The sequence below is a fragment of the Corythoichthys intestinalis genome, chromosome 12 (assembly GCF_030265065.1).
Source record: "Corythoichthys intestinalis isolate RoL2023-P3 chromosome 12, ASM3026506v1, whole genome shotgun sequence".
In the NCBI taxonomy this organism is placed as follows: domain Eukaryota; kingdom Metazoa; phylum Chordata; class Actinopteri; order Syngnathiformes; family Syngnathidae; genus Corythoichthys; species Corythoichthys intestinalis.
Genome location: NC_080406.1, coordinates 5,340,077 through 5,362,541, shown reverse-complemented (window position 1 = coordinate 5,362,541; position 22,465 = coordinate 5,340,077). Strand labels below are relative to the sequence as shown.

Below are 22,465 nucleotides of genomic sequence, written 5' to 3'. Positions count from 1 at the left end.
TTGAATGATAATATCACGTTTTTTTCATGCTCGTTAAACCGCTTTTACATCATAATGATCAAGTTTTTACGTATGACGTTTTAACATGATGGGAACATGCTTTTTCATGATAACTATCATGTTTTTACATCATAATTAGCACCTTTTTACATGAAATTTTTTGCATAATAATTATTATCCAAAAACATGACTATCACATTTTTACATGATAGTTATCACATTTTTACTTCATAATTATCACGTTTTCACATATCACGTTTTTACATCATAATTAGCACGTTTTTACATGATAATTATCGCATTTTATATACTAGTTATCACATTTTTACATGATGAGTCTCACGTTTTTGCATGGTAATCACATTTTTTGGATGATTATCAAATTTTGACATGATAGTTGTCACGTTTTTACTTTATAATTATCACGTTTTTACATATCACATTTCTCCATAATAGCATCACGTTTTTACATAATAATTAGCATGTTTTTACATGATGGTGTCACATTTTTACATGCTAATTATTACAGTTTTACATGATAAGTGTCATGTTTTTACATAATGGTATCACGTTTTTCCATGGTAGTCATGTTTTTGCATGATAATCACATTTTTGCCTGATAATTATCACATTTTTACATGTTTGTTACCACATTTATACATGCTAGTTATCCCAATTTTACATCATAATTATCAAGTTTTTACATGATACTATCATGCTTTTACATGTGAAAATATCATGTTTTTGATCATAATTAGCACGTTTTTACATAATTATCATGTTTTAAATGCTAGTTATGACGTTTTTACATGACAGTATCGTGCTTTTACATGATAATTATCATGTTTTTACATCATAATTAGCCCGTTTTTACATGATTATCACATTTTACATGCTAGTTATCATGATTTTATATGAGTGTCACGTTTTTACATGAGAGCAACGTTTTTGCATGATTATCCTGTTTTTGCTGATAATTATCACATTTTACATGTTATTAAGTTTTTACATGATAATTATCATGTTTTTACATCATAATTAGCACGTTTTACATGATTATCACATCACATCACATTTTTACATGACCAGTGTCACGTTTGTACATGAGAGCCACGTTTTTGCATAAAAATCATGTTTTTTTTAAATGATAATTATCACGTTTTTACACGCTAGTTATTAAGTTTTTACGTATGAAGTTTTAACATGATAGTATCATTCTTTTTCATGATAATTATCATGGTTTTACATCATAATTAGCACCTTTTTACATGAAATTTATCACATTTTATAGGCTAGTTATCACATTTTCACATGAGTGTCACGTTTTAGCGTAATAATCTTTTTTTTTTACATGAGAATTACCACGTTTTACATGATAATTATCATTTTTACGTGATGAGTTTCACGTTTTTACATGATAGTCACGTTTTTGCATGATGATGTTTTTGCATGATAATATTCACATTTTTACATGGTAGTTATCACCTTTTTACGTGCTAGTTATCACATTTTTACATCATAATTATCAAGTTATTACGTATCACGTTTTCACATGATCGTTATCACTATCATGTAAAAACGTAATGCCTATCGTGTAAAAACGTTATACTATACTTTTTTTTGGGGGGGGGGCAGCAATACACTTCCGGAACAGGAATTTGTTTACAGTAGATATTAGCTTTTTTGCTTAGCTACATCTGCATTTGAATTTTTGTTATTATTAAATTCCGAAGGGTTCGGTGAATGCACATGTGAAACACGTGTGGTTAAGACCCCTTGGAATAGATGTACTGTACGTCACAGCAATGGGGGGAAAAATGCTTTATTTCTCCAAAGCCTTCCTCTGACCAACAGCGTGACTTTCCTAGCTTTGGCTGTTTGCTTCATTAACATATCTAATGGCTGCCACATATTTTAGCTTAGTTCACTATTCATCTTAATTGTATTGACCCCTGTAGTTTATACTATATAAAGTTTCATCTGTCCATTTATTTCTGCCTGTGTAACATGACACTAATTGCATGTATGTTTATACTGTGTAGCGGTAATGGCGAAGGCAGAAAGAGGACACTGTCAGGCTGCAGCAGCGACTCAGTGAGTGGAGTGCCGCCAAGCCCGCGCAAGGTTTCGTGGAGGCAAAAGATCTTCCTGCGGGTCGCCTCGCCCATGGGCAAGACCTCCATGCACCATTCAGGTCTACTTTAACACACTTCAAAATGCTAAACTATTACCTAAGAACAGAGGTTGGTAGAGTAGCTTTTTTTTTTTTTTTTTTTTTACTAAAGTAAGAGTAGCATTGCTTCTATAGAATGTTACTCAAGTAAAAGTAGTCATCAAAAGTACAAGTAGAAAAGTATTTGTTGAAAAGAGTACTCAAGTAATGAGTAACATTGTGAGTAATTGCTTACAATGTCTGATTTTTAAAAATAATTGTGTTTTTTTAATCACTTGAGTAAAATTTTTGGCTACTCTACCCACCTTTGTAAATTTTGCCCACCATTTTGAAAACTAAAACAAGAAACAGGCTAGTTTGGAAATTCATGCTAATCTTTTGGAAATTAAGGTTAAGAAATCTCCAGCATGTACAATATATTATTTTAGACCTAGAATTTACCTAGACATAATTCCTACAGTTGTATGAAAAAGTATCTGAACCATTTAGAATTGCTCACATTTCTGCATAAAATCACCATCAAATGTGATCTGCTCTTAGTCAAAATCACACAGATGAAAAAACAGTGTCTGCTTTAACTAGAACCAACCAAACAATGCAAACAATGACATAAGGGCGAAAAATAGGATCAAATCAAGGATTTTTGATTTGTATGAAGCTGGGAAAGGATACAAAACCATCTCTAAAAGTCTGGATGCTCCTTAATGGACAGTCAGAGAAGTTGTCTACAAATGGAGAGAGTTTGGCACGGTTGCTCCTCTCCCAAGGAGTGGCCGTCCATCAATGATGAGGCCAAGAGTTCAGCACAGAATACTCAGAGAGGTAAAAAAGAACCCTAGAGTGTCTGCTAAAGATTGACAGAAATCACGGGCACAGTAGAATATCTCTGTGCACACATCAACTATATTTAAAACTATAACCAAGAATGGTGTTCATTGGAGGACTGCATGGAGGAAGCCACTGCTGTCAAAAAAATATTGTTGCTCGTTTAATGTTCGCAAAAAGGCAGTTGGACACTAAAAATAGTCCAGAAAAATATTTTGTGGACTGATGAAACCAAAGTTGAATTGTTTGGGAGTAACACACAACGTCATGTGTGGAGGAAAATAGAACAGCTCACCAACATCAACACCTCATCCCAACCGTGAACCATGGTGGAGGGAGCATCATGATTTGGGGCTGTTTTGCTGCCTCAGGGCCTGGACAACCTGCAATCATTAATGGAAGAATGAATTCAAAAGTTTATCAAGATGTTTTGCCGGAAAACGTAAGGCTGTCTGTCAGAAAGTTGAAGCTAAAAAGATGATGGATGCTGCAACAAGACGATGATCCAAAACACAGAAGTAAATCAACTTCAGAATGGTTTCAGAAGAACAAAATACACATACTGGAGTGGCAGATTCGAAGTCCAGACTTTTGATTGATTGATTGATTGAATTTTATTTCGAAAACATGCATCACATTATGGATATACAAGAATACAAACAAAACATAAGATTCGAAAAGAAGTAGGAAGAAGTAAAAACTTATATGAATCCTACCCCTTTGTCCGCTACCTACTCATCAGCATGAATCAGACAAAACAAATACAATTCACAACAGTTCAATAATGCCGAAAGAACAATTGTTGGCATCACTCAACATTTTCTCAACATAAATACTATAATTCATTTCTATAATTACAGAAAACAAGATCTTTGTATTTTCTCTTAAACACGCTCAAATTAGCGCTTTTCTTTAGGTCCTCAGTAAGTTTGTTCCACAAGTCCAAACCTAAAATTGAAGGACAAAAACTGTTTTTTTGTTGTACGGTGGTATTGCTTTTTGAAATTTAACTCCCCTCTCAGATTATACCCTCCTTGTCTATTTGAAAACAAAATTTGTATATTTCCAGGTAATGCGTTTTTCCGTGCCTTGAACATGATTATGGCCGTTTTGAATTTGACTAGATCCAGGAATTTTAACTGCTTGGATTCCAAGAACAGTCTATTTGTATGTTCGAGGTATTTAGCCTTGTGCACTATTCTTATTGCCTTTTTTTGAAGTACCACAAGTGACTGTAAATTGCTGGGATATGTATTGCCCCAAACCTCCACACAGTAGCTGAGGTATGGCATTACTAATGAAGAGAACAAGATCTGGCATGCTTTATTATTTAAAAAGGGTTTCGTTTTGTTCAGTAGTCCAACACTTTTTGCCAGTTTTGTTTTTATGTGCTTTATTTGTGAAGGTGTATTTCGGAAGACAACAGGAAACAACAAGCTAGCGGATCGTAAGTCCATACAACTTTCTAACGATTTTTTAAAAAATTGGAAGTTGCCTTTATGTGCGTCGTATCAACGTGCATTTTTATTTAATAATAATAATAATACATTAAAAAAAAAAAAATATATATATATATATATATATATATATAAAATGGAATTATATAATATTTTATTATTATTAAATGTATTAGGATCATGGAAGGTCCCACTTGGGGGAAAAAAAAAAATATATATATATATATCCTGTATATACATAATATAATAAAAATATATATGGAAACACAGCACTGGCATGCTTACTGTATCCATGACTGCACTAATGTTAGTTACTTTATATTATATTAGTATTAATGTATTATTGTGTATACACATATAGTGACTGCATCAAGATATAGTCATTTTAAAAATTTAAGTGACGGGTAAAAATAGATAATGACCGGATTTTTATGACCCTGTTAGTCAAAATGACAGACAACGAAAAAGTCTAGCGCAACCTCTGACCATGAGAGACAGAATGTGGAAAAAAAAAAACAACAGAAAATCACATTGTTTGATTTTTAAAGAATTTATTTGCAAACCATGGTGGAAAATAAGTATTTGGTCAATACCAAAAGTTCATCTCAATACTTTGTTATGTACCCTTTGTTGGCAATAACGGAGCCCAAACATTTTCTGTAACTATTCACAAGCTTTTAACACACTGTTGCTGGTATTTTGGCCCATTCCTCCATGCAGATCTCCTCTAGAGCAGTGATGTTTTGGAGCTGTCGTTGGGCAACACGGACTTTCAACTCCCTCCTCACCCCGTGGCGTTAAAATGATAACAAGAACGGGGAGCAAAAATCCCAGAACCACAAGGGGGGACCAAGTGAATGACCTACAGAGAGCTGGGACCACAGTAACACAATGCGCCGCCAGGGACTCAAATCCTGCACTGCCAGACGTGTCCCCCTGCTGAAGAAGGTACACGTCCAGGCCCGTCTGCGGTTCGCTAGAGGGCATTTGGATGATCCAGAAGAGGACTGGGAGAATGTGTTATGGTCAGATGAAACCCAAAATATAACTTTTTGGCAGAAACACAGGTTCTCTTGTTTGGAGGAAAAAGAATACTGAAATGCACCATTCCCACTGTGAAGCATGGGGGTAGAAACATCATGCTTTGGGGCTGTTTTTCTGCAAAGGGACCAGGACGACTGATTTGTGTAAAGGAAATAATGAATGGGGCCATGTATCGAGAGATTTTGAGTGAAAATCTCCTTCCGTCAGCAAGGGCATTGAAGATGAGACGTGGCTGGGTCTTTCAGCATGACAATGATCCCAAACACACAGCCAGGGCAAGAAAGAAGTGGCTTCGTAAGAAGCATTTCAAGGTCCTGGAGTGGCCTAGCCAGTCTCCAAGTCTCAACCCCATAGAAAATCTGCGGAGGGGGTTGAAAGTCCGTGTTGCCCAATGACAGCCCCAAAACATCACTGCTCTAGAGTAGATCTGCATGGAGTAATGGGCCAAAATACCAGCAACAGTGTGTGAAAAGCTTGTGAAGAGTTACAGAAAACATTTGGCCTCCGTTATTGCCAACAAAGGGTACATAACAAAGTATTGAGATGAACTTTTGGTATTGACCAAATACTTATTTTCCACAATGCTTTGCAAATAAATTCTTTAAAAATCAAACAATGTGATTTTCTTTTTTTTCCACATTCTATCTCTCATGGTTGAGGTTTACCCATGTTGACAATTCCAGGCCTCTCTAATATTTTCAAGTGGGAGAACTTGCACAATTAGTGGTTGACTAAATACTTATTTGCCCCACTGTATTTATATTCAATGGTCATATTTGTTTATGAGGGGAAAGTAAAGTTGTAATATTATGATGAAAGGGTTGTTGATCTTTTTTTTTGGGGGGGGGGGGGGGGGTTATTTAGAATGAAACTGAAATTTAATGAGGATAAAGTTGACTTGGCATGACAAAATTGTGTCATATTTCCTCAATCAATGACGGAAAATCCAATTCTGGGCCCAGGAAAATAATCTGTATCATAATCAAAATGGAAAATGGTTTACATTTGTAATTGTGGTTTAGTTTGTTTTCTTTTGTCATCAATGCTTTTAGACCAGTCAGATGCCAGGGAGCTGTTGCCGCTCTCCCCTCGCGGCTCGCATTCGAGCGCAGACCCTCTAAGTCGAGGAGGGGATCGGCCAAAGAGGACGTCGGCAGACTACCGAACACTGTGGAAAACCGCCATCCGTCAGCAAATCTTGCTGCTGCGCATGGAGAAGGAGAACCAGAGGCTGGAGGGTGAGTACTTATGACCGCCATCTTTTCTCTGTATCATTTCTTGTATTCATCAGGTATTGTTGTTGAAATTGACATTATACAGGTAGTCCCCAGGTTACGACGTACTTGACTTGCGTGATTTCGTTTCTTTATTTTTTTTAGTCGCACAAACAGTACCTTATTGTACTTCACAGTATCTTATTTTTTACTTTACTTTATTGAAATAACGTGTTCTGTCCTCACTAAACGTGAATTTGTTTAGCTTTAGTTTAGACTAGAGATGTCCCGATCGATCGGGTCCGATCACATCATTTCAAAGTATCGGAATCTGCAAAAAAATATCGGACATGCCTTTTTTTTAATGTATATATATTTTTTATTTAAATCGTTTTCTAATTGTATTTAACGTTACAGATATAATATGTTACACTCATTCAGAGTCTTTAGTTTAGGCTTAAGGTAGGGTTATCAAATTTATCCCGTTAACGGCAGTAATTCATTTTTTAAAAATTTTTATCACGTTAAAATATTTAACGCAATTAATGCATGCGGTGCACGACCCGCTCACGCATTGTCGCGTTCAATCTGTAATGGCGTCGTTTTACCTCTTTATAGAGCTAAAAGGCAGCGTAAAATGAGTAGAGCGAATTTTGGCAGCCTTTGGAGCCTTTTTTTAATCGGCTAAAGCCTTACAATCCCTCTCCCTACGATTAGAAATATCATGGGAAGCAATGTGGGGAAGAAAGGTAGTAATTGATCTTTTTCTTAACACCCTATGTTATTTCCCAACGCAGAGAAGATATATCAATTAGTACCACGACGCACAGTCATGGTTGCACTTCCCACCATGCATTTGGGCAGAAGTTAAATGGCTGCAGTATCATTTACTGAAAGCTCAACAAATACACTAGATGGCAATATTCAGTCACAATATACAAAGTCACATTTATCCTTTAAGAATTACAAGTCTTTCTATCCGTGGCTCCCTCTCACAGAGAGAATGTTAATAATGTAAATGCCATCTTGAGTATTTATTATCATAATAAACAAATACAGTACTTATGTTGAATGTATATATTCGTCCGAGTTTTATTCATTTTTTTCTTAATGCATTGCCAAAATGTATATGATCGGGAAAAATGATCGGGAATGATTGGAATTGAATCGGGAGCAAAAAAAAAAGCAATAGGATCGGGAAATATCGGGATTGGCAGATACTCAAACTAAAACGATCGGGATCGGATCGGGAGCAAAAAAACATGATAAGAAACAACCCGAGTTTAGACGCTTTTTACTTCCTTCACTTTTCAAAATTATAAAGCTGAAACACACGTATGTACGCTTATGTTCAAAACGACACGCATTTTAGCAATAAAACACTTGACAAAAAAACAATTGGTGCTCAAATGTTCATGTAGTCTGATCAATATGTAAATTTAGTAGATTAAATTAGCCTAATTTGCCTCACAAAAGTTTGCCATCTTAAATGCTACCAATGTGAACGTATCTACAATTCTCATAGCAAATCGCTCACACGTAATTCCAAAAACTGAATTACATAAACATATATTGGCTGAAACAACTTACAGCCTTGTGCGGGCCAAACCAGAGCGCAGCTATCATTTATCCATGTCAGACGTCTAAGTCTGCTTCTCAGGCCATGTCCACACGTAGCAGGGTTTTTTAAAAACAAGGATTCTGCCCTAATACGTCTGGGAAAAATAATTGCGTCCACACCTCCACGTTTGTGTAGGAAAAAAAAAAAAAAAAAAAAATTCCACAGCCAACCGCTTTCATTCATTTTTAAGTACATTCAAAACAATTAAATAATTGTCCAAAATACCCATTATTCAATAAGAAGCACAACAAGAGTTTGTAAAGAAAGAAAAGGAACCAAAAAAGCGCCTGTTTAATATACTCCAAATTAGGGCTGGGCGATATGGCCTTAAACATGTATCGCGATAAATTGAGCAGATTTATCTCGATAACGATAAATGACGATAAATTCGCCCAAGCGGACTGTTATATAATTTGAAAATCTGAATCAATGCATGAAATACAGATTAACTATTTCTTGTTGATTTATTTACCAGCATTCAATTTGATATACTGTATTTAACAATTGTACATGCAGTCTAAACATTAAATTTATAAAAATTAGGGCTGTCAAAATTATCGCGTTAACTGGCGTTAATTAATTTTTTAAATTAATCACGTTAAAATATTTGACGCAATTAACGCACTTGCCCAGCTCAGACATATTTAAATGTCACTAGAGTGAAAGGCCCACCTGTTAATTGTGTTTTGCGGAGTTTTGCTGCCCTCTGCTGGCGTTTGGGTGCGACTGATTTTATAGTGTAAGTAATTATTGCCATCAACAATGGCGGGCCACTAGTTAATTTTTTGATTGAAAATTTAAGAAATTTTATTAAAACGAAAACATTAAGAGGGGTTTTAATATAAAATTTCTATAACTGATTTAGAACTGATTTATTGTTATAATAAACAAATACAGTCCTTATGTACCGCATGTTGAAAATATATATCCATCTTGCGTCTTATCTTTCCATTCCAACAATAATTTAGAGAAAAATATGGCATATTATATAGATGGTTTGAATTGCGATTAATTACGATTAATTAATTTTTAAGCTGTAATTAACTCGATTAATAATTTTAATCGTTTGACAGCCCTAACAAAAATGTATTGTAAGCAATAAGAATTCAAGTATGAACATTTATAACAGCGTGTATGACTTGAACAATGTACACTGTCAAAATCAATATGCCTGTGCAAACATGTAATTGTAACACAAATGACTTGCAGCTTGAACAGTACACTTCAAAAAGACAACTTATTGTTAATGGCTGCTGTGATATAATTATTAAATACAAGTGTTTACTTTATGGTTTAAGGGTTTTTTTCCCCCCCCAGTGCATTTTTTCATAAATGCACGCACAATAAAAATAGCTGGGGCCATTTCTCGGTCATTATAAGTTTCGCCGTTGGATTGTACTTTATGCAGAATTCTTTACCATCACAAAAGCTATCAGAGGAATCACACACACAGACAGATACAAAATAACGCCACATAGTAATTGCTAGATGCAGTCCGTGCCCAATCCACTCATTAAGTTCAGCCGTTTCGACAAGATTAGAGCCGCTATCCGACTACATCACGTTCATTTGTAGCGTTAGCCGCTAGCTAGCGTTAGCCTGGCTACCAGTAGAAAGCACTGAAAGCACCATCTCCGGAAATCGTGAGAACAAAGGAGGACAGCGGGTGAAAGCCCGTCTGGATGCCACCAAGAGTCTACTAAATGTCGGTTGAAAGTTTGGTGAACCTCCCTTAAGCCACACTCCATCACGTTTTGCTTGTAGCGTTAGCTGCTAGCGTTAGCTTACCGGGCTTTTGTTTGATTGGCTTCCTGATGATCACGTGACTCCCTACGTAAGCACATTCACTGCTTTCTTAAAGGGGAATGAACATAGACGAACAACACAGAATCAAAGCGGGATGAAAAGACTATTTTCTTGTTTTATTAATTTACCGAATTTACCGACATGGTCAAAATTACGTCGGTCATCGTTAAGAATTTCGGTGACGGTAAATTTTCGGTTTACCGCCCTGCTCTACTCCAAATGTAAAAGTTGGTCTCATTTGTGACGTGAGGACAAAATTTGTCGCAGCCAGTGACGTAAATCTTCGGTTTTCAGTGTCCACATGATGGAGCCACAAACACAGAATTCGCAAATCTTCACCTTCCCTGTCGTTTTTAAGAACCCTGGTTTAAATCTGCGCGCGTGTGTGAATGATAGGTCAAGCCGTACAAAAATATCTTCTTTTTGCTAAATACCCTGCTACATGTGGACATGGCCTCAGTTATAGTCCAGACAGACCCTACGCTGCCACCAGAGGGCATTGTATCCTCCATCACGAAACAAAATACAATATTTTTGGATCGTTATTTTGTTGGGGTACTTAAAGGGTTAATTCCGACTTACACGGAAATTCGGATTACGTCACCAGCGTAGGAACGGAACTCATTCGTAACCCCGGGACTACCTGTATCATCATTATAACTGTCCAATAAATGAAAATAGGTTGGTTTATCTCAACTGAATCAAGCACCTCCAATACCATCTTGACAATATTATTCCCACTCCAGATGTTTAGTCTCGGCAATGTTTCAAAAAATGAACCAAAAAATTTGTTTTCACTTTCATCAATGTGTGTTTACTGAATCTTGTTCTCTTGTGTATATAAAACACCGACACATCTTTCTTTGTTTTTGACATCAATGCTGTGAATAACATTTCAATAGAAGGTAAGCAGCATCAGTAGAGTTCTCATAGATGAAGACAAGTGTTTTATTTTTTTGCATGGCTTTGGGTTCACTGTTGTTCCTGTCCATTCAGTAAGGTTCTTTTTGGTTATTCTCAAGGCTTCAAGCATAACATATGATGGTGCTGTGGTCAGTTATTGTGGCTTTTGTTGACTTGAGGGGCTTCAAGTGGTTACTCATGTGGAGATTGGTGTCAGGGATGGCACACGCAGTGGAACCTCTTCAGGTCAAGGACGTTCAATTTGTCATTTGTATTGGACTATACAGTGCCTTGCAAAAGTATTCGGCCCCCTTGAACCTTGCAACCTTTCGCCACATTTCAGGCTTCAAACATAAAGATATAACATTTTAATGTTGTGTCAAGAATTAACAACAAGTGGGACACAATCGTGAAGTGGAACAAAATTTATTGGATAATTTCAACTTTTGTAACGAATAAAAAACTGAAAAGTGGGGCGTGCAATATTATTCGGCCCCCTTGCGTTAATACTTTGTAGCGCCACCTTTTGCTCCAATTACAGCTGCAAGTCGCTTGGGGTATGTTTCTATCAGTTTTGCACATCGAGAGACTGACATTCTTGCCCATTCTTCCTTGCAAAACAGCTCGAGCTCAGTGAGGTTGGATGGAGAGTGTTTGTGAACAGCAGTCTTCAGCTCTTTCCACAGATTATCCATTGGATTCAGGTCTGGACTTTGACTTGGCCATTCTAACACCTGGATACGTTTATTTTTGAACCATTCCATTGTAGATTTGGCTTTATGTTTTGGATCATTGTCCTGTTGGAAGATAAATCTCCGTCCCAGTCTCAGGTCTTGTGCAGATACCAACAGGTTTTCTTCCAGAATGTTCCTGTATTTGGCTGCATCCATCTTCCCGTCAATTTTAACCATCTTCCCTGTCCCTGCTGAAGAAAAGCAGGCCCAAACCATGATGCTGCCACCACCATGTTTGACAGTGGGGATGGTGTGTTCAGGGTGATGAGCTGTGTTGCTTTTACGCCAAACATATCGTTTTGCATTGTGGCCAAAAAGTTCAATTTTGGTTTCATCTGACCAGAGCACCTTCTTCCACATGTTTGGTGTGTCTCCCAGGTGGCTTGTGGCAAACTTTAAACGAGACTTTTTATGGATATCTTTGAGAAATGGCTTTCTTCTTGCCACTCTTCCATAAAGGCCAGATTTGTGCAGTGTACGACTGATTGTTGTCCTATGGACAGACTCTCCCACCTCAGCTGTAGATCTCTGCAGTTCATCCAGAGTGATCATGGGCCTCTTGGCTGCATCTCTGATCAGTTTTCTCCTTGTTTGAAAAGAAAGTTTGGAAGGACGGCCGGGTCTTGGTAGATTTGCAGTGGTCTGATGCTCCTTCCATTTCAATATGATGGCTTGCTCAGTGCTCCTTGAGATGTTTAAAGCTTGGGAAATCTTTATGTATCCAAATCCGGCTTTAAACTTCTCCACAACAGTATCTCGGACCTGCCTGGTGTGTTCCTTGGTTTTCATAATGCTCTCTGCACTTTAAACAGAACCCTGAGACTATCACAGAGCAGGTGCATTTATACGGAGACTTGATTACACAGAGGTGGATTAAATTTATCATCATAGGTCATTTAGGACAACATTGGATCATTCAGAGATCCTCACTTAACTTCTGGAGTGAGTTTGCTGCACTGAAAGTAAAGGGGCCGAATAATATTGCACGCCCCACTTTTCAGTTTTTTATTTGTTCAAAAAGTTTAAATTATCCAATAAATGTTGTTCCACTTCACGATTGTGTCCCACTTGTTGTTGATTCTTGACAAAAAAATTAAATTTCATATCTTTATGTTTGAAGCCTGAAATGTGGCGAAAGGTTGCAAGGTTCAAGGGGGCCGAATACTTTTGCAAGGTACTGTATATGGTTCATTTCTAATAGTATGAAAAATAACTTGTATAGTTGTACTATATCAGGAAAACGTTTTTAAAAAAAGATATTCTAAGACAGGGGTCTCCAACCTAGTCCTCAAGGCCCACTGTGGGTCCGGGTTTTTGTTCCAGCTGATCCAGCAGAGACAGTTGAACCAATGAGGCTTCTGCTAAAACAAGCCACACCTGACTGCAATCAACTGATTGCACTTGTAAAACACCAGATTGGGGAAAAAGTGTTGTCATCTTGTTTGGTAAGAATAAAATCCTGCACCCACAGTGGGCCTTAGTGGAATAGGTTGGGGACCCCTGTTCTAAGAGATGTACGTCAAATTCTGAGTTTGGAGGTTCCGCTGTATGCAACTATTACCGGTAGGCATTGGGTCCTTTTCTGCCCGCTTCATATTTCGGGTGTGCAACAGCAAGGGGTTAAGTGTATCAAATGCTCAGCTATGTGTCAAGTAAGCCTGGTTTACTTAAATTGCGTGCAATATATTCTTCTGCTCAGCGAGTCGGGATGAGCTGCACATCCGCAAAATGAAGCTGAGCTACCAGGAAGTGGGCCCTGACTCCCAAGAGGCGCAGGCGTTGTGGGAGAAAAAACTGACGGCACCGGGCAGGACCACGGTGCGGCAGGATCCGGAAGCTCTGTACCGCGCTCTCTGCCAAGGTGAGGCATCAAAAATTTTAGGGCAAAAGGTAAGACCTACTGTAAATGAGCTTTATTTGAAAGATGGTTACTCAAAGAATCTTAATACAGGTATTCACCAGGTTACGATGTATTTGACTAACGCGATTTCGACGTATTTTACAGTATCTTTTTTTTTACTCTTTGACAAGCTGTAACAGCTTGAAACAGGTAAAAAGTAGCTAGGAAAATAGACACACGTTATAGTTTCTGTACCTGTGCAATATGTCTCTTTCTTCTTCCTCCGTCTGAGACTTCACTTCCTCGATCTATTAAAGCATGTACAAGCTCTTGACAGAAAATAGCACAGTTGGGTAGCGAATGCGATATTGATTTACGTTTTCATATCATAACGTACAGGGGTTTAACTTTTAAACATTTGCATTTATGCATTAAATACTGCGTGCAGGTGTTCCCAAAAACCGTCGAGGCGAGGTGTGGTTGCTGCTCAGTCATCAGCACCGCTTGTGTCGCAGACATCCGCCGCGCCAGCCGGCCGCCGACACACCCTACAGGGATCTGTTGAAGCAGCTCACTGCACAGCAACATGCCATTCTGGTGGATTTAGGTACTCGTCAGCCATTCGTGGCGCTCCCAGCAGAGGAAAAGTATGAAACTAATGCAGCATTGTGTCTCGTGTTCCAGGTCGGACCTTCCCCAACCTTGAGTATTTTTCTACACAGCTGGGTGCTGGGCAACTTTCACTTTACAACCTGCTTAAAGCCTACTCTCTGCTGGACACGGAGGTATTATAATTTCTCAAGGACAACAGTAATTTCATGAAAAAATTGAGAGGCGTAGTACCTTGTTATTGTATTGTTAAGTTTTTTTGTTTTTTTTTTAATCACTAGTAGTTTATCACATCCAATCCATTTGAAGAGGGAGAGATATCAGCGAATGAACGAATATGGCGGTCAATGGCAACCAGTGTTGTTAATTTTACTTTAAAAAAGTAATTAATTACAGTGACGAATTACTTCTCCCAAAAAGTAATTGCGTTAGTAACTCAGTTACCTGAATTTAAGAGTAATTCGTGACTTGGCAAAGTACAGTGCCTTGCAAAAGTATTCGGCCCCCTTGAACCTTGCAACCTTTCGCCACATTTCAGGCTTCAAACATAAAGATATAAAATTTTAATTTTTTGTCAAGGTATTGTAAGGACAACAAGTGGGACACAATCGTGAAGTGGAACAACATTTATTGGATAATTTCAACTTTTTTAACAAAAAACTGAAAAGTGGGGCGTGCAATATTATTCGGCCCCCTTGCGTTAATACTTTGTAGCACCACCTTTTGCTCCAATTACAGCTGCAAGTCGCTTGGGGTATGTTTCTATCAGTTTTGCACATCGAGAGACTGACATTCTTGCCCATTCTTCCTTGCAAAACAGCTCGAGCTCAGTGAGGTTGGATGGAGAGTGTTTGTGAACAGCAGTCTTCAGCTCTTTCCACAGATTCTTGATTTGATTCAGGTCTGGACTTTGACTTGGCCATTCTAACACTTGGATATGTTTATTTTTGAACCATTCCATTGTAGATTTGGCTTTATGTTTTGGATCATTGTCCTGTTGGAAGATAAATCTCCGTCCCAGTCTCAGGTCTTGTGCAGATACCAACAGGTTTTCTTCCAGAATGTTCCTGTATTTGGCTGCATCCATCTTCCCGTCAATTTTAACCATCTTCCCTGTCCCTGCTGAAGAAAAGCAGGCCCAAACCATGATGCTGCCACCACCATGTTTGACAGTGGGGATGGTGTGTTCAGGGTGATGAGCTGTGTTGCTTTTACGCCAAACATATCGTTTTGCATTGTGGCCAAAAGGTTCAATTTTGGTTTCATCTGGCCGGAGCACCTTCTTCCACATGTTTGGTGTGTCTCCCAGGTGGCTTGTGGCAAACTTTAAACAGGACTTTTTATGGATATCTTTGAGAAATGGCTTTCTTCTTGCCACTCTTCCATAAAGGCCAGATTTGTGCAGTGTACGACTGATTGTTGTCCTATGGACAGACTCTCCCACCTCAGCTGTAGATCTCTGCAGTTCATCCAGAGTGATCATGGGCCTCTTGGCTGCATCTCTGATCAGTTTTCTCCTTGTTTGAGAAGAAAGTTTGGAAGGACGGCTGGGTCTTGGTAGATTTGCAGTGGTCTGATGCTCCTTCCATTTCAATATGATGGCTTGCACAGTGCTCCTTGAGATGTTTAAAGCTTGGGAAATCTTTTTGTACCCAAATCCGGCTTTAAACTTCTCCACAACAGTATCTCGGACCTGCCTGGTGTGTTCCTTGGTTTTCATAATGCTCTGCACTTTAAACAGAACCCTGAGACTATCACAGAGCAGGTGCATTTATACGGAGACTTGATTACACACATGTGGATTCTATTTATCATCATCGGTCATTTAGGACAACATTGGATCATTCAGAGATCCTCACTGGACTTCTGGAGTGAGTTTGCTGCACTGAAAGTAAAGGGGCCGAATAATATTGCATGCCCCACTTTTCAGTTTTTTATTTGTTAAAAAAGTTTAAATTATCCAATAAATGTTGTTCCACTTCACGATTGTGTCCCACTTGTTGTTGATTCTTGACAAAAAAATTAAATTTCATATCTTTATGTTTGAAGCCTGAAATGTGGCGAAAGGTTGCAAGATTCAAGGGGGCCGAATGCTTTTGCAAGGCAGTGTAACTAGTGATAATTTTCATGTTGTTTTTTTTTTTTCTCAAAAAAAAAAAAGAGGTCACACAATGTGAAGTTTAAAGGTTTTTTGGGACAATTGACCCTAGCCCAATATATAACTAGATAACTAGATAGTAACCTTTGCTATGTGTGGAAGTCATTTAAAGTTGTGAATCAACCGTTAAAGTTGTTAAAATTGCTCCTGCTATTGCTTAAGTTCCCTTCTGTCTACTTTCAACATGTGTAAGTTTTAAAACTGTTTCATCATTTAAAGATAGATTTAAGTCAAGATTTTGCCGATTTAGGACCATTTTAGATTTAAAAAAAAAAAAAAAAGGTTCGCTAGGAAGGATCTCTACAACAGAGCCTTTGAGAGGTCTACTGCTTTAAGATGGCGGCTGTTTACTAACGCATGTAGTCCTTAAAACATGTTGCCAATGCAGCCGTGTCTATCATTTGCATCTAGTTCTATAATATGTGATATCTACCGTATCATGTGGGCGTAGTTTGTAGGCTACAGTCAGGTATTATTGGGGCCACCTAGCATCGCGTTTGCAACGGCGTCTTCCCCACTCCTGCTCTGCTCTTTCGTCTCCGTGAGTCCGTCTCTCTGACTTTTTTTATTCAACCAACTTAGTAACGCACACCTTTCCCGCCTCAGTAACGGTAACGGCGTTGCCAAGCTGAGAAAAGTAATTAATTAGATTACTCACTACTGAAAAAAAAAACGCCGTTAGTAACGCCGTTATATTGTAACGCCGTTATTAACAACACTGATGGCAACCAATTTTGTTTGATTTTTGGACCTTTCAGATCATTTGCGGTTAATTTTTTTCACTTCCTGTTGATTTTGAAAGATATTACGCACTGTGATGGATCGTTCTCACTCGCGGCAATGACTATAAATGTAAACTGAAAGGTGGAAAAGCGCTATATAACTATAACACCATAACAAATGCAACGCAATGCAATGTACCACTGTATTAAAATCAAACTAATAATATGTCAATAGTAATGTTGCTTCATGTTTATGTGGTCAGGTGGGCTACTGTCAGGGGGTCAGCTTTGTGGCTGGCGTGCTTCTGCTTCACATGAGCGAGGAGCAGGCCTTCGACATGCTCAAGTTCCTCATGTACGACCTCGGCATTAGACGCCAGTACAAGCCCGACATGGTCTCTCTGCAGGTCAGTGCATCAAAACTTTCACATCTTTTCCAGTGAGTGGTGGAATGTAACAAAGTAATAGTACTTTGTTCCTGTAATTAAGTACCAGTAACATTTTTTTGGGGTTCTGTACTTGAGTATAAATATGAAATGGTATTTTTTAAATTTTATTTCACTAAATTTTACGGCAGGTATCTGTACTTTTTGCTCCACTACTTTTCAAATTGTCGCCTGCGTTACACATTATCTTAGTTTGTTTTCTTTTTGTCTGATTGTGAATTGATAGTTTCGTTTTCATGCCTTCGGCGCAATTGATAAGCGACGTGCAACTATACCATAACTGAGCACTAGAGGCACCAAAGCGAGTAAAAGCGGGATTAGGCGGGTGAGCAAGGTATTGATATAAAAATAAAAACCACCACACTCTTGTGCGCAGTAGGTGGCGATATGCACCTGAGAGTTGCTTGCAATCCGCCATTAAGCTAAGTTTTGGAGTTTTTGAGCTTGTTTTGCCTCTGTTTACGATGCAGTCAATTTTATTGCTTGTTTTTTTCCCATTCCGCACAGTTTGAAATAAAACTGAGCAATCAATGATTCTTCTGGTTCTTTCTTGGAATATTGACTCAGATCTCTGTATGTTTGGAAGTATCAGGGTTGTTTTCGTCAGCGATGACAACACTGAAAATATTTCGTCAACAAAAACTTTTTTCATGACGATGACGAGACGATAACGAGCTAAAAACTCGTTTTAGGAGACTAAAACATAACAAGACGCATGCCAGTCTGACGAGACAAGAACGAGACAAATGCGCCATAGTTTCCGTCACGTTGCACGATGTGTAACATTTTACGTGTAGTTAGCTTGCATCTTAGCAGTGTCTGGTTGTGTCACTCATGACATGCTGCGTCCGCCCCCCCCTCCTTCCCGACTCACCAGTATGTCGTCTCCATGAAGGCTTGCACACACGGTAAGATTTGTTTTCTTGGTGAGAGAGAATATGCAATGTCGCATTAGCCTTTAAAGGTCTGCACGGAGTGATCATCACACACTAAATGTAACTCGTAGCATTAGCATAGCATATGCGTTCGCATTAGCAATAGGCTAATGCTAACGGAGAGCGTTCTCTTAAACTCTTTGTCAGCTTTTTCTACATACAGTTCGTGGCGTCCAGGTGGGTATAATTAATTGAAAATACTGTAATGTACTGTTTTGCTGCTGCGTGTGTATAATGACCAAGTTGGCGTTGTCCTTGTAGATGCTAAAATATGTGCTTGTCTATCAATGTTCATTTGAAATACAGTAGCTGGTAGCTTTATTTATCTACTTATTTTTGGAGTACAGACGAAAATGTTTTTAGTGAACCTTGGCGAAAACGAGACGAAATTAATCTTGAGTTTTCCGCAACAAAAACTAGACAAAGACAAACACAGTTTGAGATGACTAAAATATGACTAAGACTAATAAGTATTATCGTCCAAAAGACGAAGACAAAACTTTAAACTGCTGCCAAAAACAACTCTGCTGTGTATGTGTATATACAGTGCTGGACAAAAGTATGGGCACCCCTGCAATTCTGCCAGAAAATGACTGCAAATACAAATGCTTTGATAGTAATGAGTTCATTTATTTTGCTTGCAATGAAAAAATAGAAAAGAAAATGGGGAAAAAATGAAATCATGATCATTTTGCACAAAACTGGGCCGAACAAAAGTATTGGCACCCTTTGAAAAATCATGTGATGATTCTCTAATTTCTGTAATTAACAGCATGAGTTACTTACCTGTAGCACATAACAGGTGGTGGCAATATCTAAATCACACTTGCAGCCAGTTAAAATGGATTAAAGTTGACTCAACCTATGTCCTGTGTCCTTGTGTGTACCACATTGAGCATGGAGAAAAGAAAGAAGACCAAAGAACTGTGTGAGGACTTGAGAAGCAAAATTGTGAGGGGGCATGGGCAGTCTCAAGGCTACAAGTCCATCTCCAAAGACTTGAACGTTCCAGTGTCTACCGTGCGCAGTGTGATCAATAAGTGTAAAGCCCATGGCGCTGTGGCTAACCTCCCTAGATGTGTGAGAGATTTCAACAAAAGATTGTGCGGATGGTGGATAAAGAACCTCGACTAACATCCAAACAAGTTCAAGCTGTCCTGCAGTCTGAGGATACAACAGTGTCAACCTGTACTATCCGTCGGCGTCTGAATGAAAAGGGACTCTATGGTAGGATACCCAGGAAGACCCCACTTCTGACCCAAAGACCTAAAAAAGCCAGGCTGGAATTTGCCAAAACTTCCCTGAGAAAGACAAAAACGTTTTGGAAGAATGTTCTCTGGTCGGATTATACAAAAGTAGAGCTTTTTAGGAAATGGCATGAACATAGAGTTTCCAGGAAAATAACGAGGCCTTCAAAGAACACAGTCACTTATGGCACTTATGTTTTGGCGTTGCTTTGCTGGCACTGGCACTGGATTGCTTGACCGGGTGCATGGCATTATGAAGTCTGAAGACTACCAACAAATTTTGCAGCATAATGTAGGGCCCAATGTGAGAAAGCTGGGTCTCCTTCAGAGGTCATGGTCTTCCAGCAGGACAATGGCCCAAAACCCACTTCAAAAAGCACTAGAAAATGGTTTGAGAGAAAGCACTTGAGACCTCTAAAGTGGCCAGCCATGAGTCCAGACCTGAATCCCATAGAACAGGGGTCCCCATCTGCCGGGCCACACAGAAATAATAATTTAATAACGACCGCATTCTGGCCGAATTAACCCTGTGCCCCTGCTTAACACACCAATATCTCTGTCTACTCTAGATATAATTCTACGGGATAGATTACAATGGTGTCATAGATAGACATTGATTGGACGGCTAGCAGTACATCTTGTTTGTGTATATAATATATCCATGTGCGCTTTTCCTCGATAACAATGTATTACTAGGCCGCGGGGGCAGCACATTTGTTCCCGGAAATAATTAGCCCCCTCACGAGCGAAGATAACTGGAAAACAGACGTCTTTGGAGATATTTTTACGGCGAAAAGGATATTTTTACGGCGAAAAGGGCACCTGACGAGCCTACAACCTCGTAGACCCACGAACTGCGAAGGAGTGGATTCGTGACCCGTTTGTGAATAAACAGAGATCGCAAATGACGGCGACCTTATTAAACGTACATTTGAGACAACAACTCTACCGAGGTTCTGGATTAAAGTCATTCTGGAATATCCTGACATCGCGACAAGAGCATTGAAAACCTTGCTACAATTTCCAACATCGTATCTTTGTGAAGCGGGCTTCTTAATTCATGTTTAACGACAAGGCGAAGTCGTTAATGGTGAGCGCGGTGTGCGTGTGCAGCTTACATGGCAGGATGAATCTGAGGAGAACTTTTATACAAGTCCTTCCATGATCAAACGTAAGTTAATATTCCTTTCTTTCAAGAAAGTTTGTGTTGTGTTTACTTTGGAATCGCTGCATTTGCGCATTTTGCGGCTATGTTTAACGTTATGCGCAGAACCACATCGTTGCAATTTTTGATGGGTTGAAAAATTTGTCAGAACACCGGTCCGTGAAATAAAAGACCCAAATAACACCGGTCCGTGGTGCAAAAAAGGTTGGGGACCCCTGCCATAGAACACCTGTGGAGAGATCTGAAAATGGCAGTTTGGAGAAGGTACCCTTCAAATCTCAGAGACCTGGAGCAGTTAGCCAAAGAAGAATGGTCTGAAATTCCAGCAGAGCATTGTTAGAAACTCATTACTGGAAGTGCAGTTATTTTGTCTAATGGTTGTGCTACCAACTACTAGGGTGAGGGTGCCAATACTCTTGTTTGTTTTCTGGGAAAAATTGAGCATTACCTGATGAAATTGCAGGGGTGCCAATACTTTTGGCCAGCAGTGTAACTGTTTTGTTGGCATATTTAGTCAATGGCATGTTGTTGTGTTGACACTTATTTTTCCTAACATTTTGGGGGTAGCTGAGCAATGGCCACTGGTCTTAACCTATCTTTCCCACAAGAAAGCAAACATTTGTTCACCTGCGACCACACCTTCAAGCTACCTAGTCAGTTCGCCGGTTTAAACATCAGCTGATCTCTGCTGGGGCTATGAAAACATCAGCAGGCATGCTAATGTTTAACACCACTACAACTTCCTGTTAACGCGGTTGAGGACGCAATCCGCATGTAGGACGGTAAAGGGCATTTTCAAATATTTCTGCTGTAATTATTACCATCAGGGTGACTTTACCCTCACGTAATGCAGTGAGAGTGAGGACGCCACATGCCCCAGCAAGTCTCACTTGCTCGGGATCCGTCGGCAACTACAATAGCGCGCATTGTTTCCTTTAATCTGCCCTTTACAAATCCAAGTATCGTTTATTTTTCTGTTGTGGCATGCTTGTGCGTAGATTCAGATGTACCAGCTTTCCAGGCTGCTGCACGATTACCACCGCGACTTATACAATCACCTGGAGGAGTACGAAATCTGCCCGAGCCTGTACGCCGCGCCGTGGTTCCTCACGCTGTTTGCTTCACAGTTCCCCCTCGGCTTCGTCTCCCGGATTTTTGGTATGTTACTCAAATTGTTAATTTAATTGTAAATTGTATTATAATACAGGATTTAGTTAAGCTTTACTTCAAAAGAACAATTAGCTAACTTAAGCTTTACCTTAAATGCTATATAATTCTAATGTTTACCGAATTGTATCGAGTGCGCACCAGATTGTTTCTAGTGTGCACCACATAATTTCTAGCGCGCACCAGATTGTTTCTAGTCCGCACCACATAGTCTAATGGGCACCTGATTGTTTTTCATGTGCAGCAGATTGTTCCTAGTGCGCACCACAGTCTAGTGTGCACCAGACTTTTTCTAGTGTGCACCACAGTCTTGTGCGCACCAAATTGTTTCTAGTGCGCACCACATAGTCTAGTGCGCAGCAGATTGTTTTTAATGCGCAGCAGATTGTTTGTAGTGCG

At 39.0% G+C, this 22,465-nt stretch overlaps 1 protein-coding gene across 6 annotated transcripts in view; it reads left to right on the top strand.

The window, feature by feature from the left end:
* The window catches only part of tbc1d4 (TBC1 domain family, member 4), a 94,805-nt gene that overhangs the window by 60,090 nt on the left and 12,250 nt on the right, over positions 1-22,465 (top strand). For 5 of the 6 annotated variants that reach the window (XM_057852083.1, XM_057852082.1, XM_057852084.1 and 2 more), the window contains 7 exons: positions 2,043-2,194; positions 6,552-6,737; positions 13,477-13,638; positions 14,066-14,224; positions 14,302-14,402; positions 17,370-17,513; positions 21,898-22,057. In XM_057852083.1, the coding sequence (XP_057708066.1) occupies positions 2,043-2,194; positions 6,552-6,737; positions 13,477-13,638; positions 14,066-14,224; positions 14,302-14,402; positions 17,370-17,513; positions 21,898-22,057 (1,064 nt within the window). Of the gene's footprint in view, positions 1-2,042; positions 2,195-6,551; positions 6,738-13,207; positions 13,341-13,476; positions 13,639-14,065; positions 14,225-14,301; positions 14,403-17,369; positions 17,514-21,897; positions 22,058-22,465 lie in introns of those variants that run through there. The other variant, XM_057852087.1, reaches the window with a different exon arrangement.